The following is a 19,464-nucleotide window of genomic DNA, read 5'->3' as shown; positions in this document are numbered from 1 at the left end:
GGAACAGGGAGACAGTGCTTTGAGCAGAGCTAAAAAATAAAAATAAAAAAATAAGTGAATGAGCTCAAGGGGGTATCCACTGAATGAAAATCACGGAATCACCGGGAGTGAAAACCATGACAGATGAGACATACATGGAAGAGAATAAATGCAGGGAGAGATTTTTTTTTTTCTCTTTTTTCCCCTAGTAGCTTTTTGGCTTTTCCTCTCTCAACTGCGCAGCATGTGTTTATGGGACAAGAGCACCTCAGAAGAGGGGGGACCTGGGAGGGGCTGCTGGGGTGCCTCGCCCAGGCCCCTGAGGGGGCTCGGGTCCTAGCAGGGGGCAGGTTCAACTGAGCTGGCTTTCAGGTTGGGGGTGAGTGTCTTAGAAACGCATTTCACTGAAAGGAAAGCACAGTAATTATATAAGATCTGTGGAGAATATTGAAGGCAAAATGAGGCTCGAAAAAGACAATAGGCTTTGCAATGCTGGTATGGAAACTCGGAAGTACAGGGAACACGGAGTGACAAGGCCATGCACGCTCCCGCTCCCAACCCCCCTGGGCTGGCTGTAAAAAAGTTGCCCACAAAACATGACGCGGAGTGATCACTGAGCTCCCAGCATGCTTTGGGAAATGCAGCATTGCAAAAAACAAACAAAACAAACAAAAAGAACTACCCACGCCCCCCCAAAAAGGAGGTTAAAAAAAAAAAGAAGCTCAAACAGTCAAGATTTTTTTTTTTTGCACATGAAATAAAATTGAAAATGTTTTCTTTTTCTTTTTCTTTTTTGGCAAAAGATGAAAACATGACTTCAGCTACCACAAGGCTGCCTCCGGGAAAGAGTCCCCGACACAGAGATACAGTCCACACAGTACGGCAGAACATGCACCCCGAGACGTCCCAGACAGCACAGGAGAAGGACCAGCATCTCACTCTTGGAATGCTTTTGTGCAAAATTCCGAAAGGCCATGACCCAAATCACAGACGAAAAGTACAGAGCCATCCACTACGAAAGGGGACCCCCACGCCCGCCAAAGCTCCTCCCTGCAACATTCGGATGGGAGGAGGCAGCCCCGAGCTGTCAGGGGCCCATGTCCGCAATCATCATCTGGGCTCGCTTGAAGCGGGAGAAAAAGGAGTTTCTGCATGCCCTGGGGACCAGCCTCGGGAAGGCTGGACCCCACATTCAGAGCAAGTGCATCAAAGGAGCCCCCCCATTCAGCACTGGATGGGATTTGGAGTTGGGGGCGGGGGCCAGGCTGTTTATGTTAAATTCACACTGGCCCCAGCCAGGGAGGTGTGTAACCCAGTGCCAACTCAGAGTACAGGGCTCCAGAGCAGGATAAACTACAGTGCAGGGCCCTGGAGCAGGGGGTTGCAATCAGAGGCTCAAAATCAGGGCAGAACCACCAGTGCACGGTTGACTAGATGCATTTCAAGTCATTCGGGGAAAGAGGGAGAGGAGAGGGGCCGAGGGGGTGGAATGGGGAGAGAGAGGGCGGGGAAGGAGAGGGAGGAGCCAGAGAGGATGAGGAGGAGGAGGGAGAGAAGGGGAGGAGGGGGGGTTGAGTGGGAAAAGAGGACCAACGGGGCGAAGGGCTGATGGAGGGTTAAATCTGTGATTGCCATGTGAACGATTCCGCCACGGAGAGAATTGCGTTACCATTCCCCATCATTTGCACAAAGAAAACAAAGAAAGGGCAGATGATACAGTACCTCCATAGTCTGAGACTGGTGCATGGCTTTGATTGCATTCTGTGCCATTGCCCTTGTAGAAAATGTGACAAACGCACAGCCTGTGGGGAACAAGGGGACAGGGGCAGGAAAGACAAAAAACAACAAGACAAAAGGGTTGGACGCTTGTTAAACCAACACAGTCTACGAGAACTGCCACAGGACGACACTGTTCTCAGTAGTACAGAGGAATAAACGACTTCTCTCTCTGGGTTTACCGCCTTTGGCTTTTTTTTTTTTTAAATCCACACTCCTGACTCGCTAATCAGACCCAAAGCAGGAAGGTTGATTGATCAGTTTGGTTTCCTAAAACGGTGACTCAGACGAGGCAAGTTGGATCCTTGATTTATTTATTTTTCCTTTTTTTTTCTTTTAGCCACAGGATTGGAAATGATTAAGATCTCGCTTGCATTTCCTCAAATAAAAAGTTGCTCTCTCTCTCGCTCTCTCTCTCTCTCTCTCTCTCTCTCTCTGTCTCGCTCTCTCTCTCTCTCTCTTAAAAAAAACCTTTTCTCCACGGCTGATTATCTTTACTTCGGCATCCACAGTTAGAGCTTCCTTGGTCTTTCACATTTCAGTGGTGATTTGGGGGTAGCAAATAATTAAACCTTCACACCAAGGGCAAATTAGCCAATAGATTCCATGAGCTCAAATTGTCCACCACTATGAATATTCAATCCTCGGGGTGGTAAAATACACACGTGCATCTTGATAAATCTGGGCTTTTGGTAACACGGACAAATATACCCCCAATCCTGTACCAAGCACTTAGTACATTATTAATCAGGAACAAAAAAGCAAATGCCCTATTCCTCTGAATAATCAACAGGGCATAGACAGCGACGTATACATTTGCATCCGACTTTTTGTTGGGGAAGCTCTATGTGGCTTTTGAAAGAGCCCGTGGACAGTTTGGTGTACCTGAGGCTGCACACGTTTTCCTGGCTGGGGAGACCTGTCCACCTGTGCCCATTGGATGGCATGCCGAGCCGGTTCCCCCCCCCCCTTTTCTCCCCCCACTCATGTCCCTGTCTCAGCTCCTGGGGTGGCGACAACCCCCACGCAGGTCACCTCTCTTGTGACACCGTTAATCAGCCGTCCCTGACAGACCTGCAGCCTCCTGAAATCTGCATTTTATCCTCAGAGAGGAAGACTGTGAGGTTCATGCAGGCTCGGGCTGGTTTGATGGGAGCTTCCCCAGCTGTGCAGCCATTTCCCAGAGGCACCTGCGACACTCAGCGTGTGTTGATGGTCAGTGCCTGCCTCTTGCATGGTCTGCTTCAGAATGATTCCGGGTTTCACTCAACTTCCCCGAGCCGTTATTATCACTGCTACTTAAAAGATGCCCAGAAGAAGCCGCCCCAACAGAGGGGCGGGCACGGGCTGCCACACATGCAGGGGGCATGCAGGGGTGGAGCTCTGATCTTGACAGGGAGACTCCGGGGGGGTCCCCAGAACCCCCTGCTCAGACCCCACTCCTGCCCAGCAGTGAGCTGAGAACCCTCTTTCCTCCCGCCACTCTCCCTGGGCACTGGGGAAGGTGGCCGCGTCGGTGATGTCTGGGCACCAGCCAGCCCTGCAGCTCAGAGGAAGCCCAGCCAGGGTGTAACACGATCGGCTGGGAAACGCAACACTTTGGATTTTATTTTGTGCTTCACGGGCTACTTTTTTCCTAGGCAGAACCGCTGAGGATGGGGCAGATTTCCCTCACACTGTCCCATGACACAGGCTTTTAAGAAGCCGAAGTTTCGTACGTGATGGACACTCTGGCCTTCCAAGCCGTGGCCGAGGTCCTGCACACAGGCGGCCAGGGCGCTGTCCTGGCTAAGGGGGGCGCTGCCACTTCCCTGGGCACCTCTGCGAGGTGGGGTTAGGGTATGACAGAGGGCAGAGCTTCAGCCGCTCTCCAGACTGGTGCTCAAAGGTGCACCCCAGATTTCTTGCCCGTTCAAGAGAAGCCTCACTCCTGCAGCACCAATGGGAGGCACTCGGAGGCGTTTTCTTTCTGCATTTCTTTGCTGGAGGCTCCTAGAGGGGGCCTGGGCCGAGCCTGTGTGGCGCCCACAGGCGCCTCTGACTACCCAGGAGCGGGGGTCCACCCGCACCCCCAAACGGAGGTTAGGGACGCATTGAGAAGCACGGACAATGTGGACAGAGATCAATAAGGCACAGCTGATGCAGTTGCCACAATCCCAGAACAAGTAGGACGTGGGTAAGTCACTTAGTGAGAAAGACAAGAAAACCATTAGCAGGGCCCCAGAGGAAAGGGTTAGCAACAGCACAGAGAGCTCTTCCTCGCTGCACCCCGGGGCTTATGCCTATAGCTTTATGGGCTGTCCCCTGCCCTATCCCAAAGACCTTCTGAGAACTCGGGCGACTGTCTAGCCTTTTTAGGAGAGAGAGAGAGACCGGGAGTGAGTGTGTGTGTGTGTGTGTGTGTGTGAGAGAGAGAGAGAGAGAGAGAGAGAGAGAGAGAGAGAGAGAGAGTGAGAGAGAGAGAGAGAGAGAAAAGAGAGAAAGTGAGAGAGGAGAGAGAGTGAGAGACAGAGAGACTGGAGATAGAGACAGAGGAGAGACTGAGAGACAGAGACACAGAGGGAGACAGAGTCAGAGAGAGACACAGGGAGACAGAGAGAGATGGAGAGAGGAGAGACTGAGAGACAGAGATAGAGAGAGGAGAGACTGAGAGACAGAGAAACAGAGTCAGAGACAGAGAGAGGAGAGACTGAAAGAGACACAGAAACTGGAGAGACAGAGACAGACAGAGACACAGAGACAGAGTGAGAGACAGAGAGAGGCACAGAGAGACAGAGACAGAGACAGGAGAGACAGAGAGAGACACAGAAACTGGAGAGACTGAGAGACAGAGACAGAGAGAGACAGAGAGACAGAAACACAGTCTCAGAGATAGACAGAGACAGACAGAGAGATAGAGAGACAGAGACAGAGAGAGAGAATCTCCTTGTGCCTGTCGGGCCCTGTGCCGTGTGCTGTGTCCGATTATGAGAGAATATCCCCGTGGAGAAAACCCCATCTCTGTGCCCCCTGGGGAGGCTCCGTGTCTGGAACCGAATGCTTCTGGGTGGGGGCCTGCTGGCTTTTGTCGTTCCTCTGCAGCGGGAGATGGCAGTCGTCCCTGCCTTGTCAGCCCTGGGGGACAGAAACTCCAGGCCCAGTGGGACAGAAACGGCTGTAGGTGGCGCTGACCTCTCCTGCCCACCCGCATGCTGCGTGCGGCGGCTGTGGCCTGAGAGCCAGCCAAGAAGGTTCTAGAATGGTGCAGGGGCTCTGTCGGCAGACTGTCCTCCGGCGGCTGCGCGTGAAGAGCCCCAAAGGTGGGCAGCCTGGGGAGCACTGTGTCGCGGCCACTGCTGGCCTGTGTGCACCTAGCCGCTGCTTCCTGTCCCTCTCTGAAGGTCAGGGAGAAGAAGCCAGCTCCTGGGACGACTGGGCAGCCGCCTCGCCACTCCACCAAGAGCATGACTCACGGGGAAACGTTCCTCCACTCGCCTCCTCCTGCCAGCAGTTTGGGGCAAGACCAGGCACACGGGACCCTTGCTCCGGGCTGTGAGGGGCTTTAGGATTCACAGAGCCATGAGCAGACGCCTCCTCTGAGCCAGAAGGAAAAACTCCGTGAGCAGAGCCGGGCTCTCAGGGCTCGCTGAGTCTTCTGGACAAGAGGGCCCTGAATGCCGGCCGGGGGCAGCCGTGGGTCCCTTACCCTGGCCTGCGATGCTGCTGGTCTCCTTAACACAGGTGCCGGCTTCCTCCGGCCGACTGGGCAGAGCATGCGGGGACAACCTCACCCTTGGCAAAGCGTCACAGTGAGGGGAGCCTGGAACATTCCTTGGAGTCAGGTGATAAAAGGCAGCCCGGCCTTAGGGTGGGGATGAGGCTGCGGCTGATGCTCGGGGCACCCACGGGCCTGGGAAAAGTGGGGTCCCCACATGCTTGAGCGAGCCAGCCTGAAGCCCTGTCCTCATGCCCCCAGGACACAGGAGCTAATGCACAGTGCCCGCCTGGGCTCAGCCAGCAGCCCCAGGTTTGACCGCTTCACCCATCAGGTCGGGAGAATGTTGGGTACCATAAACAGCCGGGAGATTCTGAGGCCTTAAATGGCAGCGGGCACGGGAGGGGGAGCGTGGAGGGCCACGCGTCTCTGCGAGAGGCTGTGCCAGGGTACAGGGACTTGTGGAGGGAGCCCCCACTATCCTGACGGGGCCTGGGTACCTCAGGAAATGCACCTGCAGCCCCTGGCTGAGATGAGGCTTGTGGCCAGTGCCGTAGAGGCTGGGTGGGAGTGCTCAGGGCCCCTGTCCCCCAGGAAGTGTCTCCAGGAGCTAGGGCAGAGGGCAGAGGGGTAACCACGCAGGGGTTGGTGTGACCTGTGGTGACTGGGTGGGTGGGGTGCCCAGGAGGTGCGGAGTGGGCGCTGAAGGGTCCCGCAGAACCTTTCTGGCCCTTCGTCCATCCTGGCTGGTCTTTCCCACTGGGCGAGCTGCGTGAACAGCTCAGAGCCCCCCTACTGCCCCCACCGTGGACACAGTCCCACCACGCAGGGCCCAGACACGCCTCACCCCACACTGGGGAGGCCGCTGGTGCCTGGCTTGGGGGAGGAGAAACACCCCATAGAGCCTGGGGTGCCCAGACTTCCCGCGGCCCCTGGTTTTCTCCACCATCCCTTGCTCATCACACCCATGGCTGGGCCGGCACCGTCCTTCACCCGCGTCCTCCCTGCCTCCCTCCAGCTCCTCTGTGATCTTCATTGGCTCAAATCTAGCTTTGCTCTGGGCCAAGCTGAGCTGAGTGCTGCTCCTGGCCCAGCCTTGGGAATCGTGGGGGTCTGGGCCATGGGGCTACCTGCTGGCAGGTCACGCCGTCACCCTGGACTCTCTCCGGCCTGAGCCGGCTCTCGGGGGCTAGTCTGGGGGTCTCAGAGCCGTGAGGAGATGCTCCGGCCACCCTGCCTGGCTTCCTCTCAGCGCCCCCCTTCCTTCCGGGCCTTGAGGGTCCCGGCGTGGCATGGCTCCCCTCTAGCCCCTCTGCTCCCTAAGCCCGGGGTCTCCTGTGCTCACACCCCAAAACTGCAGAGCTGAGGCCACCTTCCTGCCCCTGCACAGTTCCCTGACTGCTGCCCACTGCCCATTGCCCTTGCCTGGGGTGGGGGCGGGGGTCTGGGTATCAGTGCGGAGTCTGGGAGAAGTTCAGCTGGTGTCCAGGGAGGGCTGGGAAGTGCCCTCCTGAGGTGCTGGGGACGGGGGGTGTGCGGGCAGGGCAGTCTGGCCCCCGGACCCTGTGTGCCTGTTCTCGGGGATGAACCCCAGCGACCTGCCCTAGGTTCCTGGGGGCCCCGGCCCACCTTGGCTGGGCAGAGACAACAGTGGGGACACTCAGCTTCTGCGGGGCTCCCGCCCCCGGCCTGTCCACCTTCCCCCACGGAGCCCACCAGGGAAGGCCTGGTGTCGGGCGGTGCCACCCTGCCTCCCGGGCACTCACCTCGGCTCAGCCCGTCGGGCCCCCGCAGGATGCGGCACTCCTCGATCTGGCCGAACGGAGAGAACATGACCCTGATATCATTCTCGTTGCACTTCTTGGAGACCATTCCTATGAACAACTTCCTGTCTTCCACGGCTGAGGACAAAGAGCACGTGTGAGTGACGGCCCCTTCACTCACCCTCACAGTGCACTGCCGCCTTGTCTCGGGGGGACCCCAAGGCCGTCCCCACCCCGGCACCCCTGCTGCCCTCTGAGCTTCCATTTGCCCTTCCAGAACATTCTATTCCTCCTGGTGTCTTAGAGAACTGAGCTAATCACCGCTGTGAAGCCCCCTGTGGAGAGAGAGGGAGGTGGCGACATGGCTGAGTGAACCAGACTCTTTCTGGATATTATTATTTTTTTCTTTTAATACATTTGTTTTGTTTTGTTTTGTTTTTTGCTTTTTGGGTCACACCCAGCAATGCTCAGGGGTTCCTCCTGGCTTTGCAAATGCCCTACCTGCTGTGCTATCACTCCGGCCCCGTCTTTCTGGATATTCTTAATTCTTCTATTCTTTTTTTTTTTTTTTTGCTTTTTGGGTCACACCTAGCGATGCACAGGGGTGACTCCTGGCTCTGAGCTCAGGAATTACTCCTGCTGGTGCTCAGGGGAACCTATGGGATGCTGGGAATCGAACCCGGGTCGGCCGTGTGCAAGGCAAATGCCCTACCTGCTGTGCTATGGCTCCAGCCCCAATTTTTCTATTCTTCTTGCTAGATGTTTCAAGCTTGAGTGTGGGTGAAAGACAAAGGGCAGAAGAGGGGCTAGATGTGGCAGGAGACTCAGGGAAGCTTCCGGTGAGCCTAAGCCACCCCCACAAGCTGCTTCATCCCCACGGAGGCCGACGAGGGGCTGGATTAGGGTCACCTCCTCCGCTTGCTGCAGGACCCATGCCAGTGCTTGCATGGGCCCACAGGGAGATGAGAGCTCGCTCTGAAACACTTGGTCACCCTGTGTGGAAGGACCACAGCATGTCCTCTCCTTGGGTGGCCCTCTGGGTGCATGTTCTGGCCTCAGACCTGCAGGGGCTGGGGAGCAGTGGCTGTGGGGTGTCTGTCAGCGCCTCGTCCCCATTCATGTCTCTAAACGGAAGGGGAAATGGCCACACTGGTGGCCACCGACTGCGCCCTCCGGCTGGGCCCCTGAGAAGGGGCTCATTGCCTAGACCCAGTAAGGGGGCCTGGACAGACCAGGGTCTGCAGGCTCCTCACTCCAACCCTGGCCTCTACCCACTGATGGATGGCCCCAGGACCCCATAGTGGCGTCAGGAGTGGCTGGGCCCAGCAAGTGGCGGGCAGGGGCGCTGACTGGGCCTGGGAGCTGGGGAGAGGTCTGGCCCGATGGTGTCTCTGAGCTGGGGTCGAGAGCATCCCGGGGCTAAAGGTGAGCATGTGGCCCTGAGGCTGGAGAGAAGCACGGGCCCATGGTGGAGCTCGGCAAGGGCCAGCGGGCAGCAGCCTGATGGGCCCCATGGCCTCTGCCGTAGGGGCCCGGCACCATGACCCTCAGTTCCTGAACGGCCGTAGAGGCTCCTGTGATCAGATGAAGGGGCAGCAATGAGAAAGTGCTCTAGGTGCTGACCTGGGGTGTGGGGCGTCCCTGAGCCATGCCAGGGGCTCTTTTCCCAGAGGTACAGGAGGAACCCAGTACCCCCGAACAGGGAGTAGCTGGCACTGACCATCTTCCCCAGGCTGTTGGGCTGACCCCCACATCCTCAAGCCTGAAACCAGCCCTGCCTGGGTAGCTCCTGTCCTGCTTTGTTCTGCTGGGCTTCTGGGGTGGCAGGGATGGGGAACCTTTCCAGGACTCTCCAGGGGGCTGGGAATCAAGGCTGGCTCGTGCCCAGAGTCCGGACAGGCCCTTTGAGCGCCTCCCTGACCCTTGCCTTGTTCTTCTGCATGAATGTGGCCACTGGGGCACAGGGAGCTGGGCGCCAGGTTCTTGGAGCTCTGGGAAGCCACGAAGCAGGAGGCGGCTGGGGTGGGGGGTGGGGCAGCAGGGGGTGGAAGTCCCACCCCTACCACCAGCCACTCTGGGCCTAATAGCGGGGGAGCAGAGATTCACTCGTGCTGACCCCCGTGGCTGAACGTGGCCAAGCCAACCTGGGGAGTTGCCGACATGGCAGGTGTCCCCATCGCCCAGGCCTGCGGAGACCCTCTCTGCATCTCTAAGTGGCTTTTCCTTAGAGGTCCATCGGAACGAATGAGGCCAGGCCACATGGGAGCCTGGCAGGTCCGTGACCTCTGGGACGATGCTCAGTGCCTGGGCCTCTGGCCCGCTTGGGGACTGGGGAGGTTGAAGGGGCGTTTCTCCTTAGAGCTTTCCGAAGCTTTCCCACGAGGTGTGGGGAACATGGCGGGCTGACTCCGGGCTCTGTCTGCAGAGTGCAAACAGGCCTCCCCTGTGCAGGCCGTGGCCCCCTGGGCAGAGGGGTGCAAACCGCACAGCTTCCAGGTGGGCCTCCTCAGCCCTCCCTGCCCACCCCACCTCACGGCGGACACTGGAGTTGCAGGCACACCTACCATTCGACTTCTCGCTGTCCGCGGGCTTCATCTGAATGGGATGATGCATCTGTAACAGAAAAGGGGCAAGGTCAAGGCAGGCTGGCCAGTGGCCCCGGCTCAGGGACCCTGGATGCTCCGTCCGAGTTCCGGGAACCACTCGGAGCCCCGCAGTGTGCGGCTGGCAGGGGGCGCTCTCCCGCTCCCTGCAGAAGCCAGGCCTCTGTCATCAGACTTGGGCCCACCGCTGTGCCTTCTCCTCCCTCGTCCCCAAGCAGGAAGACTGGGGGGATGGTGGCATTGCCATCCTGCCCTTGCTGAACTGCGCACTGCTCCGAGCTGGCTCTGGGTCCGACCCAAGTGAGAGGGTGTCCTGGTGGCAATTCTTAAGTGAGGGACAGTATTAGCAGGCTGGTGGCAACAAGGGACCCAGTACCCACCGGGGGCGTCCAAGTAGGGGGGCATCACAGGGGCATGGGAGGGGGAAGGGGAGAAGCCCCGGGCATGGGGCATGCGGCACATGGCCTGCTGGGGGCGGCCCTCACTCCTCTGCTCGGCTGTGAGGAGCCCAGTAGGCACAGGTGCAGGTCAGGGAGGACAGAGAGTGGACAGAGCGTAAGAGCGTTGAGGCAGCCAGTGAGCCCAGGAACCCGCTGCCAGGACTGAGACAGAACAGAGGTTGGGGGGAGGGCACTGGAGAGTCTGAGGGTACTGCTTGTCAGCAGATGTGAGCCCCCTGCACGATTCCACCTCTGCTGCCCCACGCCCTCTTTGGGCTAGGGGACTGGGCCCCGGCGGCAGGCGGGTGCTGAGGGAGGGCAGCCCTGCGTGCCACCTATGGAGGGCTGTGAGCCAAGGGCTGGCCACGTCCAGGCCGACAGGCAAAGTCCTGCAGGCAGGTGGACGACGGGCCCACAGGGAAGCTGGGGAAACCCACGAACCATCCACACAGTGGGCACTGCTCTGTGCTGGAGCCCCAGCGGCCCTGGACCAGCCAGGCCGAGGCCCACTCACCCCATGTGGGAGCACACAAGTGCTGGGCTGGGCAGGGGCGGCGGGGGTCAGAATCCAGTCTCCACTTACTCTCTGAGCCCATGGGGGAGGGTGCTGTGTGACGTGAGGTATGCACAGTTTGTGGTCACCCACACACTATCTCCCACATCACCCATTGGACACGGGGCCTGGGTGTCCAGGAGGACGTGGCAAGAGCCGTTAGAGTCGCTCCCTCCCCATAAACCTCCATGTCGGGGCCTACATGTGCAGGGGTGAGGGTGAAGGTCCTCACTGCAGTCTCAAGGCCCAGCAAAGGGGAGAGACCATACAGGTGGGCATCTGTGGGGGGGTGGAGCTTGGACCCCGCACGTAGGGTAGACACACTGTGTGCATACTGGTGGTGGTGGCCACGCCTGGTGGACACGCTGGGGCCGACCTGGGGCCGTGAGCACAGGTGCTGATGAGGTTGGACACGCAGAGTGGCACAGGACACGCCAGTATACATGGGAGGCCAGCATCCCATGCTCCCGGCTCCTGCACAGGCTTCCCTATTATAGCCCCCTAACTGACCGGTGGGCTGGGACCACTCTCGTGTCCCTTACACGCATGCTGGGACAGAGGCTGGGTGCTCCAGGCCCAGGGGACAGAGCCCAGGTGGAGCTCCATGCTCCTCCTCCCAAGCATGTGGACTGTCCACATGTCCCCGGCAGTGTCCAGCTGTGGCTCGGGAACAGGGGGGCCGCAATGCCAGTGAGGAGCCATTGCCCACTGTCACAGTGACTGTGGATAGCGGACACCATACGACCCTGGCAGCTGCTGGCCTGTGCCTGGATGATTCACCAGGTCCCGTGGCAGTGGCAAGGCGGGGCCCACGGGCACCAGCACCCGTCATCCACACCTGCTCCCGCATCCCGAGGCAGGTTGGGGGTCTCGGAGTGGGACATGTATCTGAGCCTGGCCATGAGCCCGCCTCGCACACAAGGTTCAGTTAAACCTGCAGCATGGCAGAACCCGCCCGTCTGCTTCCAAGTGCGGCCATGCCACTACAGACCTGTTCAGCAGGAAAGTGGAGGGAGAGGGGACAGGCATGAGGAGTGGCTGTAGTTGGGAGAGGCACCTGGAATTCTGGGGCTGGCCCAGGAGCACAGCCCGTGGTTCAGGTACGGCGGCCACAATGGAGACTTCTGGAATCTTCTCAAGGGAGTTTCAGAAACGGTCTGAGTGGCTTCGACAGGATGGCTACCAAGTGGAGACACCTGGGTGGGTCCTCATCAGGAGGGGCAGGACTGCCAACGGATCCCCAAAGCCGCCGGGCTGCCCGTCTCTCAGGGATGGACCCTTGCCCTTCATCACTCAGCTCTTTAGGGCCACACTGGCGATGCACAGGGGTGGCTTGCTATCAGATATGGTATCCTGACTGTGCTATCAGATATGGTCCTGGCAGTGCCTGGGGGACCATATGGAGTGCTGAGGATCGAACTCAGGTCAGCTGTGTGCAAGGCAAGCACCCTCCCGCTGTCCCTGTCTGGTCTGGCCCAACCCAGGCAGCTTTAGGGGCACAATGTATCCATGTTGAACAGACTCTGGAGCTTCTGTCTTCTTGTTGAACAGCAACACTGGTAAACTTGCTTCTATAGCTTCCATTTCATAAAATGCCAGAGCAATAATACTGCGGGGAGGGCACTTGCTTGGTACACAGCTGACCCAGGTTCAAGCCCTAAGCCCCACCAGGAGTGATTCCCTAGCGCAGAGCCTGGAGTTAGCCCCGCATACCACAAGGTATGGCCCCAAACCCAAACTCAACACACTGCCGCAGAAGGAGAGGAGCAAAGGAATGAGGGGTTTCCTCCAGAGAAAGGCGCAGTGGGAGGGCAGGGGGAAGCCGCAGGGATCTATGGGGTTCCCCTGGGATCCCCACTTTCCTGGGCTTCCCATCAGCGACACATCTGCTAATGAGGACTGAGGCCACTTGGAACGAGGAGGGTGGGGGCCAGGGTCGCACAGTCCACACCTGGGACTTGCTCACCTCTGGGGGTCACTTTGGGATGGGGGGTCACCTTTGAGCTAGGGGAAGCTTGGGAATGGGCCCCTGTGGATAACTGTCCTCACCCCTTCCCAACACCCTGGCCTAACCTGGTCACTTTCCCTGGGCCTGGGCATTCAGCTCTCTCTGCTCTTCCCTCCAGAACACCTCATCTCTGCCGCCTGGGTTCCAGACCGCGCTTCTTGCCTCTTCTGGGCTACCCCAGGGTCCCCACCCACCCACTCTCCAGAGTTTCCAGCCTCCCCCATGTTATGCTCCCTTTCCCCCTTGTGCTCAAAGACCCCGTTCTCTGCCCACGTAAGTCTGAGCTCCTGGGCTTATCTGCTGAACCCCAGTTATAGCCTCACTTCTCACGAGTGACCACCCTTCATCCCAGCCAAACTGGACACCTCCCTAAGCCTAGAATTTTCTGACCGCCCTTCTCAGACACACACTACGTGTCTCCTTTAATAGGACCCCTGAGAGTCCAGCACAGCAAGACCCAGTGTCAAGTGCCGGGAGCAGTGTGTGAAGCCGTTTCAGACAGCAGCCCGGACAGAGTCTAGCACCCCTCACGTACTGCCGTGACGTGGTTCCCACTGCCGCCTTCCCCATCTTCTTCCCTCGTGACTCATCAAAAGCCCCTGGAGTTGAATTCCTGCCAGTTCTCTCCATTGGAAGGGTTGGAGAACCTTCCAGAAATCCACTGCAGTATTTACCCACTCTACAAGCAAAACCAAACAGAGCATCAGGAGGGAAGGCGGCAATGTGCTCCGTCACCCTCTGCCCGCGCTCGGAGGGCCTCCCCACGACAACCCCCCCACCCCCAACCCCCCCGACAGGCAGGTCTCTGAAACCAGGGTCCCAAACAGACATGGGTGCATGAGCCAGGCATTCCCCCTCCCCCCACCCCCGCCCTCCAGCCACAGAGAGTGCCAGTGCCTTTGTCTGAGCCGCAGGGCTGAGCTCCCGGGTCTCCGGTTGTTTGAGCTGCGTTGCCAGCCGCGTTTATTAATTAGTGCCTGACATTTCCATCTCTCTGCAAGTTGCAACCTCTCATAAAAAATGCATAGTTTGATTGGCTTAGGGATGACAACTTCATTTACACCCGACAAATAAATACCATACCTCAACTCAGGAGCCTTCCCCATTCACGTATTTAACTACCTCCCTGGCCTCTGGGATTCGTACTAACTGAGTGAATGAAAGGCGGTAACTAGTGTAATTGTCCTTTCTTAATCATGTTTAGCAAAATGATTAAGCATTTTCCCACTTAAAAAACAAAAAAACAAATGAGGCTGGCTTAAATACATACACACACACACACACACACACACACACACACACACACACACACACCCCTAGATTCCCTACCAAAAATTTGGGGAAACTGTCTTCAGGGCTACTCCTCATCGCCCAGCTTTAAGATGCAGACCCATCAGTGTGGGAGTGAGGACTGATACTGTTTGGAAGCGGTTCAGTTCTTTTCCCCTCTCACCTTCTGCAGCAGAACTTTACTTTGGTTGATACTTTGCCAAACAAAGCCCAGCCCTGTTAATTCCTTAAGACTTTATTTCACTTTCTCCCTCTGCTTTGCACCTTCCCCTCTAATGTGAGCGCGTTTACCAACTTTGGAAAAGACTTGTTGGCGGAGCTTTGGGAAATCATGACGGCGGGTCGATTTTTTTTTTTTTCTATAAATACTCTTCATCTTGCAGCTCAGCCCTTGGAAGATCAAATAAAAAATTCAAGCCAAGGCCATTACATACATGGCAAGGGGCTGACATTTAAGTGACAAAGGTAAATGGGGGGAAGGGGCTCCGTGGGACAAGGTGCAGGCCCAGGAGTGAGGCTTTAAGGTCAGTGCTCCATCCCAGGGTCAGTGTTCCACCCCAAGGTCAGCACTCCATCCCAAGGTCAGTGCTCCATCCCACGTTCAATGCTCTTCCCCAAGATCAATGCTCCACCCCACAGTCAGTGCTCCACCCCAAGATCAGTGCTCCACCCCATGGTCAGTGCTCCACCCCAAGGTCAGTGCTTCATCCCAAGGTCAGCGCTTCATCCCAAGGTCAGTACTCCACCCTGAGGTGAGTGCTCCACCCCAAGGTGAGTGCTCCATGCCAATGGGAGTGCTCTATCCCAAGGTCAGTACTCCATCCAAAGGTCAGCGTGATCCATCCCAAGGTCAGCGCTCCACCCCAAGGTCAACGCTCCATCCCAAGGTCAGTGCTCCAACCCACATTCAATGCTCCTCCCCAAGATCGGTGCTTCACCCAGAGATCAGTGCTCCATCCCCCATTGAATGCATCAGTGCTTCACCCCAAGGTCAGTGCTCCATCTCATGGTCAGTGCTCCATCCTGAGGGCGTGGCTCCTGCCTTGATGGGAGGTGGGCAGATGGCTGGGGATGGACACTAGCATGCAGCATGTGGACAGGACTCAGAGTTTGGGCAGGAGGACAGAGAAGCACTTTGAGGCATATATGTAGCTGAGAGGGAGCTGGGGGCCTCTCTGGAGAACAGGCTGCGGGTCAGCATTTCTGCATACTTGTCCTGACTGTGTTGCCGGGCAGGACAAAGCCAGTGGGGGACAGCCCTTGGCTCTATCCGAGCACACCACCAGCTCCACAGGAAGCTGCAGGGCTCAGAGGAGCAGGTGGGGGCCCTGGGCTGGCCTTGGAATGAAGCACTGACCTTGGGGTGACCTGGGACCTGAGGGGTTAGCTCTGCCCTGGGATAGCTTCTCTGGGCGAGATGAGGCAGCAGACAGGACAGGATTGGGCACAGAGTCTGTGCTGACGTGGGGGCCCTCAAGAGCAGAGCACATGGTTCCTGGGGACCAGAGGGGGCCCGACCCCAACTCTGTGTCAGTCCCTGGGGCCAACATAGGCCTTGGACAATGGTTCTGCTTCACCAGGAATGTGGCCAAGTGGCACCCCCAGTGGTCGCAGGGTTCACAGGGCCTGGAACACAGGCAGCACCCACTGCTCAGAGGCTGGTCTGCTTTTGCCACATGGGGACGAGGGGGGTGGTGCAGGGACCCACGGGCCTCCACATAACAAGGTGAATGCTTAGATGTCCCCTGAGATACTTTCAGAAAGCAAAGCAAGAACCCCCAAAATTTTATTTTTGTGTACCCAGGGGTCACTCATCGCAGTGCTCAGGGGACCCTATGGAATTCCAGGGTTCAAACCTGGGTCAGTCGCATGCAAGGCAAGTGCCCTCTCCACTGTGCTCTTGCTCCGGCCCTGCCCCCATGAAGCCCTGTGCAGACACATGTGTACTGGAGGCCCAGCCACCCCGAAGCTCACACTCATCCACACTGCGGTGGTGAGGGAGAGGGATGACTTCCTTCCCTCCCGCGTCCCCTGGGCATGAACACGTCTGCGTCAGGGCCCTGCTGGCTTCCAGGCAGATGGAAGAGGGAAGCAGAGAGCGTAGGGCCACAAGATGGACAGGCTGACCTAGAAGCTGTCAGAAATATCCCCCTCAGACACTCATAGATGACCAACCAATAGTTGAAGCAAGTAATATCAGTCTACCTAGATCTCCCTAGCTCAATCTCCCTAGAACATTCTACTCAGCCCTACCTAGCTAGGCATCTACCCATTGCGCAACCAATCCACCTATGCCCCCGTCCAACCCCCTTCATCCATCTGCCTGACCACTCACCTACCCATCTATCCTCCCAGTGCTGGTCCATGGTTTAGGGACAGTGCCTCTGAACGGTTCTGCGAGGCCTGAGGGTGGCTAACGGACATAAGGCCCACCCCTGCCTTTGCAGGGAGAGAAAGGAAGACTTCTGGCGGTTTCTGGGTGCCAGGGGAGGCAGGTCAGAGGGTGGCCACATGCTCCTGCAGCACCTTCCCTCGGAGACTCCGAGTACTGAAATGCCTTGCACGCAAAGGTGCACAGCGTGTAAGCCCTAGACCCTCCTTTTGTTTTCCAGCTGGGGGTCTGAGGTCACAGCCCGCAGTGTGCGGGGTGCCCAGCAGATCGGGGTGGGGGGTGGCAGAGGGATGCGCTGCATGCCAGAAAAATGCCCTCATTCTGGGAACCCGCCTTCCCTGGCACCCAGGAATGCGGCAAACCCTGGGCTCCAACAATGCGGGCCCAGAGGGCCTGTGTGACCTGGCTCTGAGGGCGAGGCTGTTGGGACAGCTGGACGAGGCCTCAGGACAGAGAGCTGGCCTCACGGCTTGGAGCTGAGGTGGGGTGTGTGTGCGTGCATGTGTGTGAGTGTGTGTGAGTGTGAGTGAATGTGTGAGTGTGTGCATGTGTGTGCATCTGTGTGTGAGTATGCGTATGTATGTGTGTCCATGTGTGTGTATTCATGTACACGTGTGTGAGTGTGCGTATGTATTTAAGTGTGTGCGTGCACACATGTGTGTATATGTGCACGTGTGTGTGCGTGTGTGTGAATGTGCATATGTGTATGTATGTATGTGTGTGCGTGTGAACACGTGCATGTGTGTGTGTGGAGGGGCAGAGTTTCTGTGCCGTGATGAGAGATGGGGTGGGTGTTCATGACAGAATAATGACGAAGCTAATGCTATTATTATCGCTGACACTCTGAGAACAGCGCCATTAAATGCATATTAGCAGCAGGAAGAGGGGCTGAGGGCATCATCTCTCTCCAGGCGGGACCCTGGGAGAATGGAAGCCAGGAGCACCCCCAGGGGTGTCGGACCCCAGTGATCTGCTCTCGGGGGAATGGTCAGGTCTCCAGAGTGCCTGAGGCTCGCCCAGGGAAAGGCCCTTCCAAAGCAGGAGTGAGGGGCCCAGGGACTCCCTGGGTCGTGTACCAGGTACCCCCTGACACGGAGCTCCCCCAACTGAATAAGGCTCCCCAGGGCTGTCACCCCAGCCCTGTGTCTTCCTGGCCCATGGTAGCATGTTGTGATCTCACACACACACACACACACACACACACAGACACACACACACACCCCTTTCAGGTGGCTGCTTGGCTGGACAAAGATAATTTTAGGGCATTCATGCCTTCATGGACCAGCGTTGAATGAAACGAGAGCCTAGGTTCAGGAAAGCTGGCAGAAGCGCATGGGGAGCAAAGTGTGGAGGTGACGTGCTGTCAGTGTTTCATTAGACATTTACATTCCAGAGACCCCTGCTTGCCCTCAGAGCCGAAGAGCTTTGCCAGGCTGTATTCCTGCCACCGCGCCTGTGACTGAATGAGTTTACGCCATGCCTGCTCTGAGGGAGGCTGCAGCTCTCCCAGCTGGCTTTATCCCAGAGAGGCTATGACCAGGCTGGACAGAAGAGTGGGCAGCTGGGCTAGGTGCTGGGCTCCGGAGACCATCCTGCTGGTCAGCCGACATGTGTTGCCATAAAGGCCTCCGTCCTCTTTGGGGTTTCCTTCTCTTGCTTTCATTTTGGGGTGTTCAGGGCTACTCCTGGCTGTGCTTAGGGATCACTTCGGCAGTACTGGGGAATTATCTGGTACTGGCAAACAGACCTGGGTTGGTCATGCGCAAGGCAAGTGCCCTGCCCGCAGAATGATCTCTCTGCTCCCTCCATCAAAGGGCCTCATTGTTATTTAAAAAAGTCAAATTAGAACCACAAGCATCAAATAGACCTTTAGAGTTGCCTTTCCTGGGCCTGCTGTCTGGGAATGTGATGGTGGGAGATGGGGCACTTCCCCCTTTAAGCACCGTGGTTTACAAAGTTGTCCATCATGGTCTGTTCCAGGCTTCAATACTCCAATGCCAATCCCATCACTACTGTCACTTTCCCTCTGCCATTGTCCCCATTTCCCCAACCACCCCTCAAGTCCGCCCCCATAGCAGGCCCATAGTAGTACTGTCACACTGTCCTCCCGTTGTTCATCGATTTGCTCGAGCAGGCACCAGTAACGTCTCCATTGTGAGACTTGTTGTTACTGTTTTTGGCATATCGAATACACCACAGGGATCTAGCCAGACTCTGCCATGTGGATGGGATACTCTTGGTAGCTTGCTGGGCTCTACAAGAGGGGTGGAAGGATCAAACCTGGGTCGACCACGTGCAAGGCAAATACCCTACCCACTGTGTTATCGCTCTAGCCCACAGTCATTTATTTTATATTGTTTGTGACCACCGATGGAATGATCAAAAAGGATTTCCATAGAAGAAAATTTGTCATCTCTCATCATGGGGACATTAAGCCATTGCTTGAGGGTCTGTTGAGCCTTGCGTGCATGTTTGTTCATCAGGCCCCCAGGCCATACCCCATCCCATCTGGTGTGCCCAGACTGGGGTGTCAGTGTTAGAGAGTTCAGAGATGTTCCACGGCTGCCATCCAGAATATGCGGCTGGACTGTGAGTCTGCAGGCGGTGGTGTAGAATGTGGGTGTGGCTGCTGGGGCTTCTGGAAGTATGGGGACAAGGGGGGGAAGGTCGCCCACCCCCACTCCAAGAAGGTCCAGAGTTTTCAGCCAAAAAACCCGGTGTACCTGAAATCTTCAGCAGTTTGGCATCTCTGTGGAACTTATTCAGAGGAGGCAGTTGTTGGGGTGTGACTGCAGGTGCTGGGGCTTTGGTTTCATGGCCCACGGACCCATACCTCAGTACAATGCACTCTGCTAGCACAAACACACCACTCAAGGGGTTGAGTGTGTGAGAGAGAGACAGACAGACAGAGACACAGACAGAGAGACAGAGTGTGCGTGTGTGAATGTGAGTGTGTGTATGAAATT

The 19,464-nt window shown here is 57.2% G+C and overlaps 1 protein-coding gene across 15 annotated transcripts in view; it reads right to left on the bottom strand.

Annotated features, from left to right (window-relative positions):
* Window positions 1–19,464, bottom strand: part of CELF2 (CUGBP Elav-like family member 2) — a 638,321-nt gene that overhangs the window by 31,085 nt on the left and 587,772 nt on the right. For all 15 annotated transcript variants that reach the window (XM_056114747.1, XM_056114742.1, XM_056114737.1 and 12 more), the window contains 3 exons: window positions 9,777–9,825; window positions 7,216–7,350; window positions 1,702–1,781 (listed from right to left, as the gene is read on the bottom strand). In XM_056114747.1, coding sequence (XP_055970722.1) covers window positions 1,702–1,781; window positions 7,216–7,350; window positions 9,777–9,825 — 264 coding nt within the window. The remainder of the gene's footprint in view (window positions 1–1,701; window positions 1,782–7,215; window positions 7,351–9,776; window positions 9,826–19,464) is intronic.

This window comes from Sorex fumeus, unplaced genomic scaffold (assembly GCF_029834395.1).
Source record: "Sorex fumeus unplaced genomic scaffold, SorFum_2.1 ptg000026l, whole genome shotgun sequence".
Classification (NCBI taxonomy): Eukaryota; Metazoa; Chordata; class Mammalia; order Eulipotyphla; family Soricidae; genus Sorex; species Sorex fumeus.
This window is presented reverse-complemented; position numbering and strand designations above follow the sequence as displayed.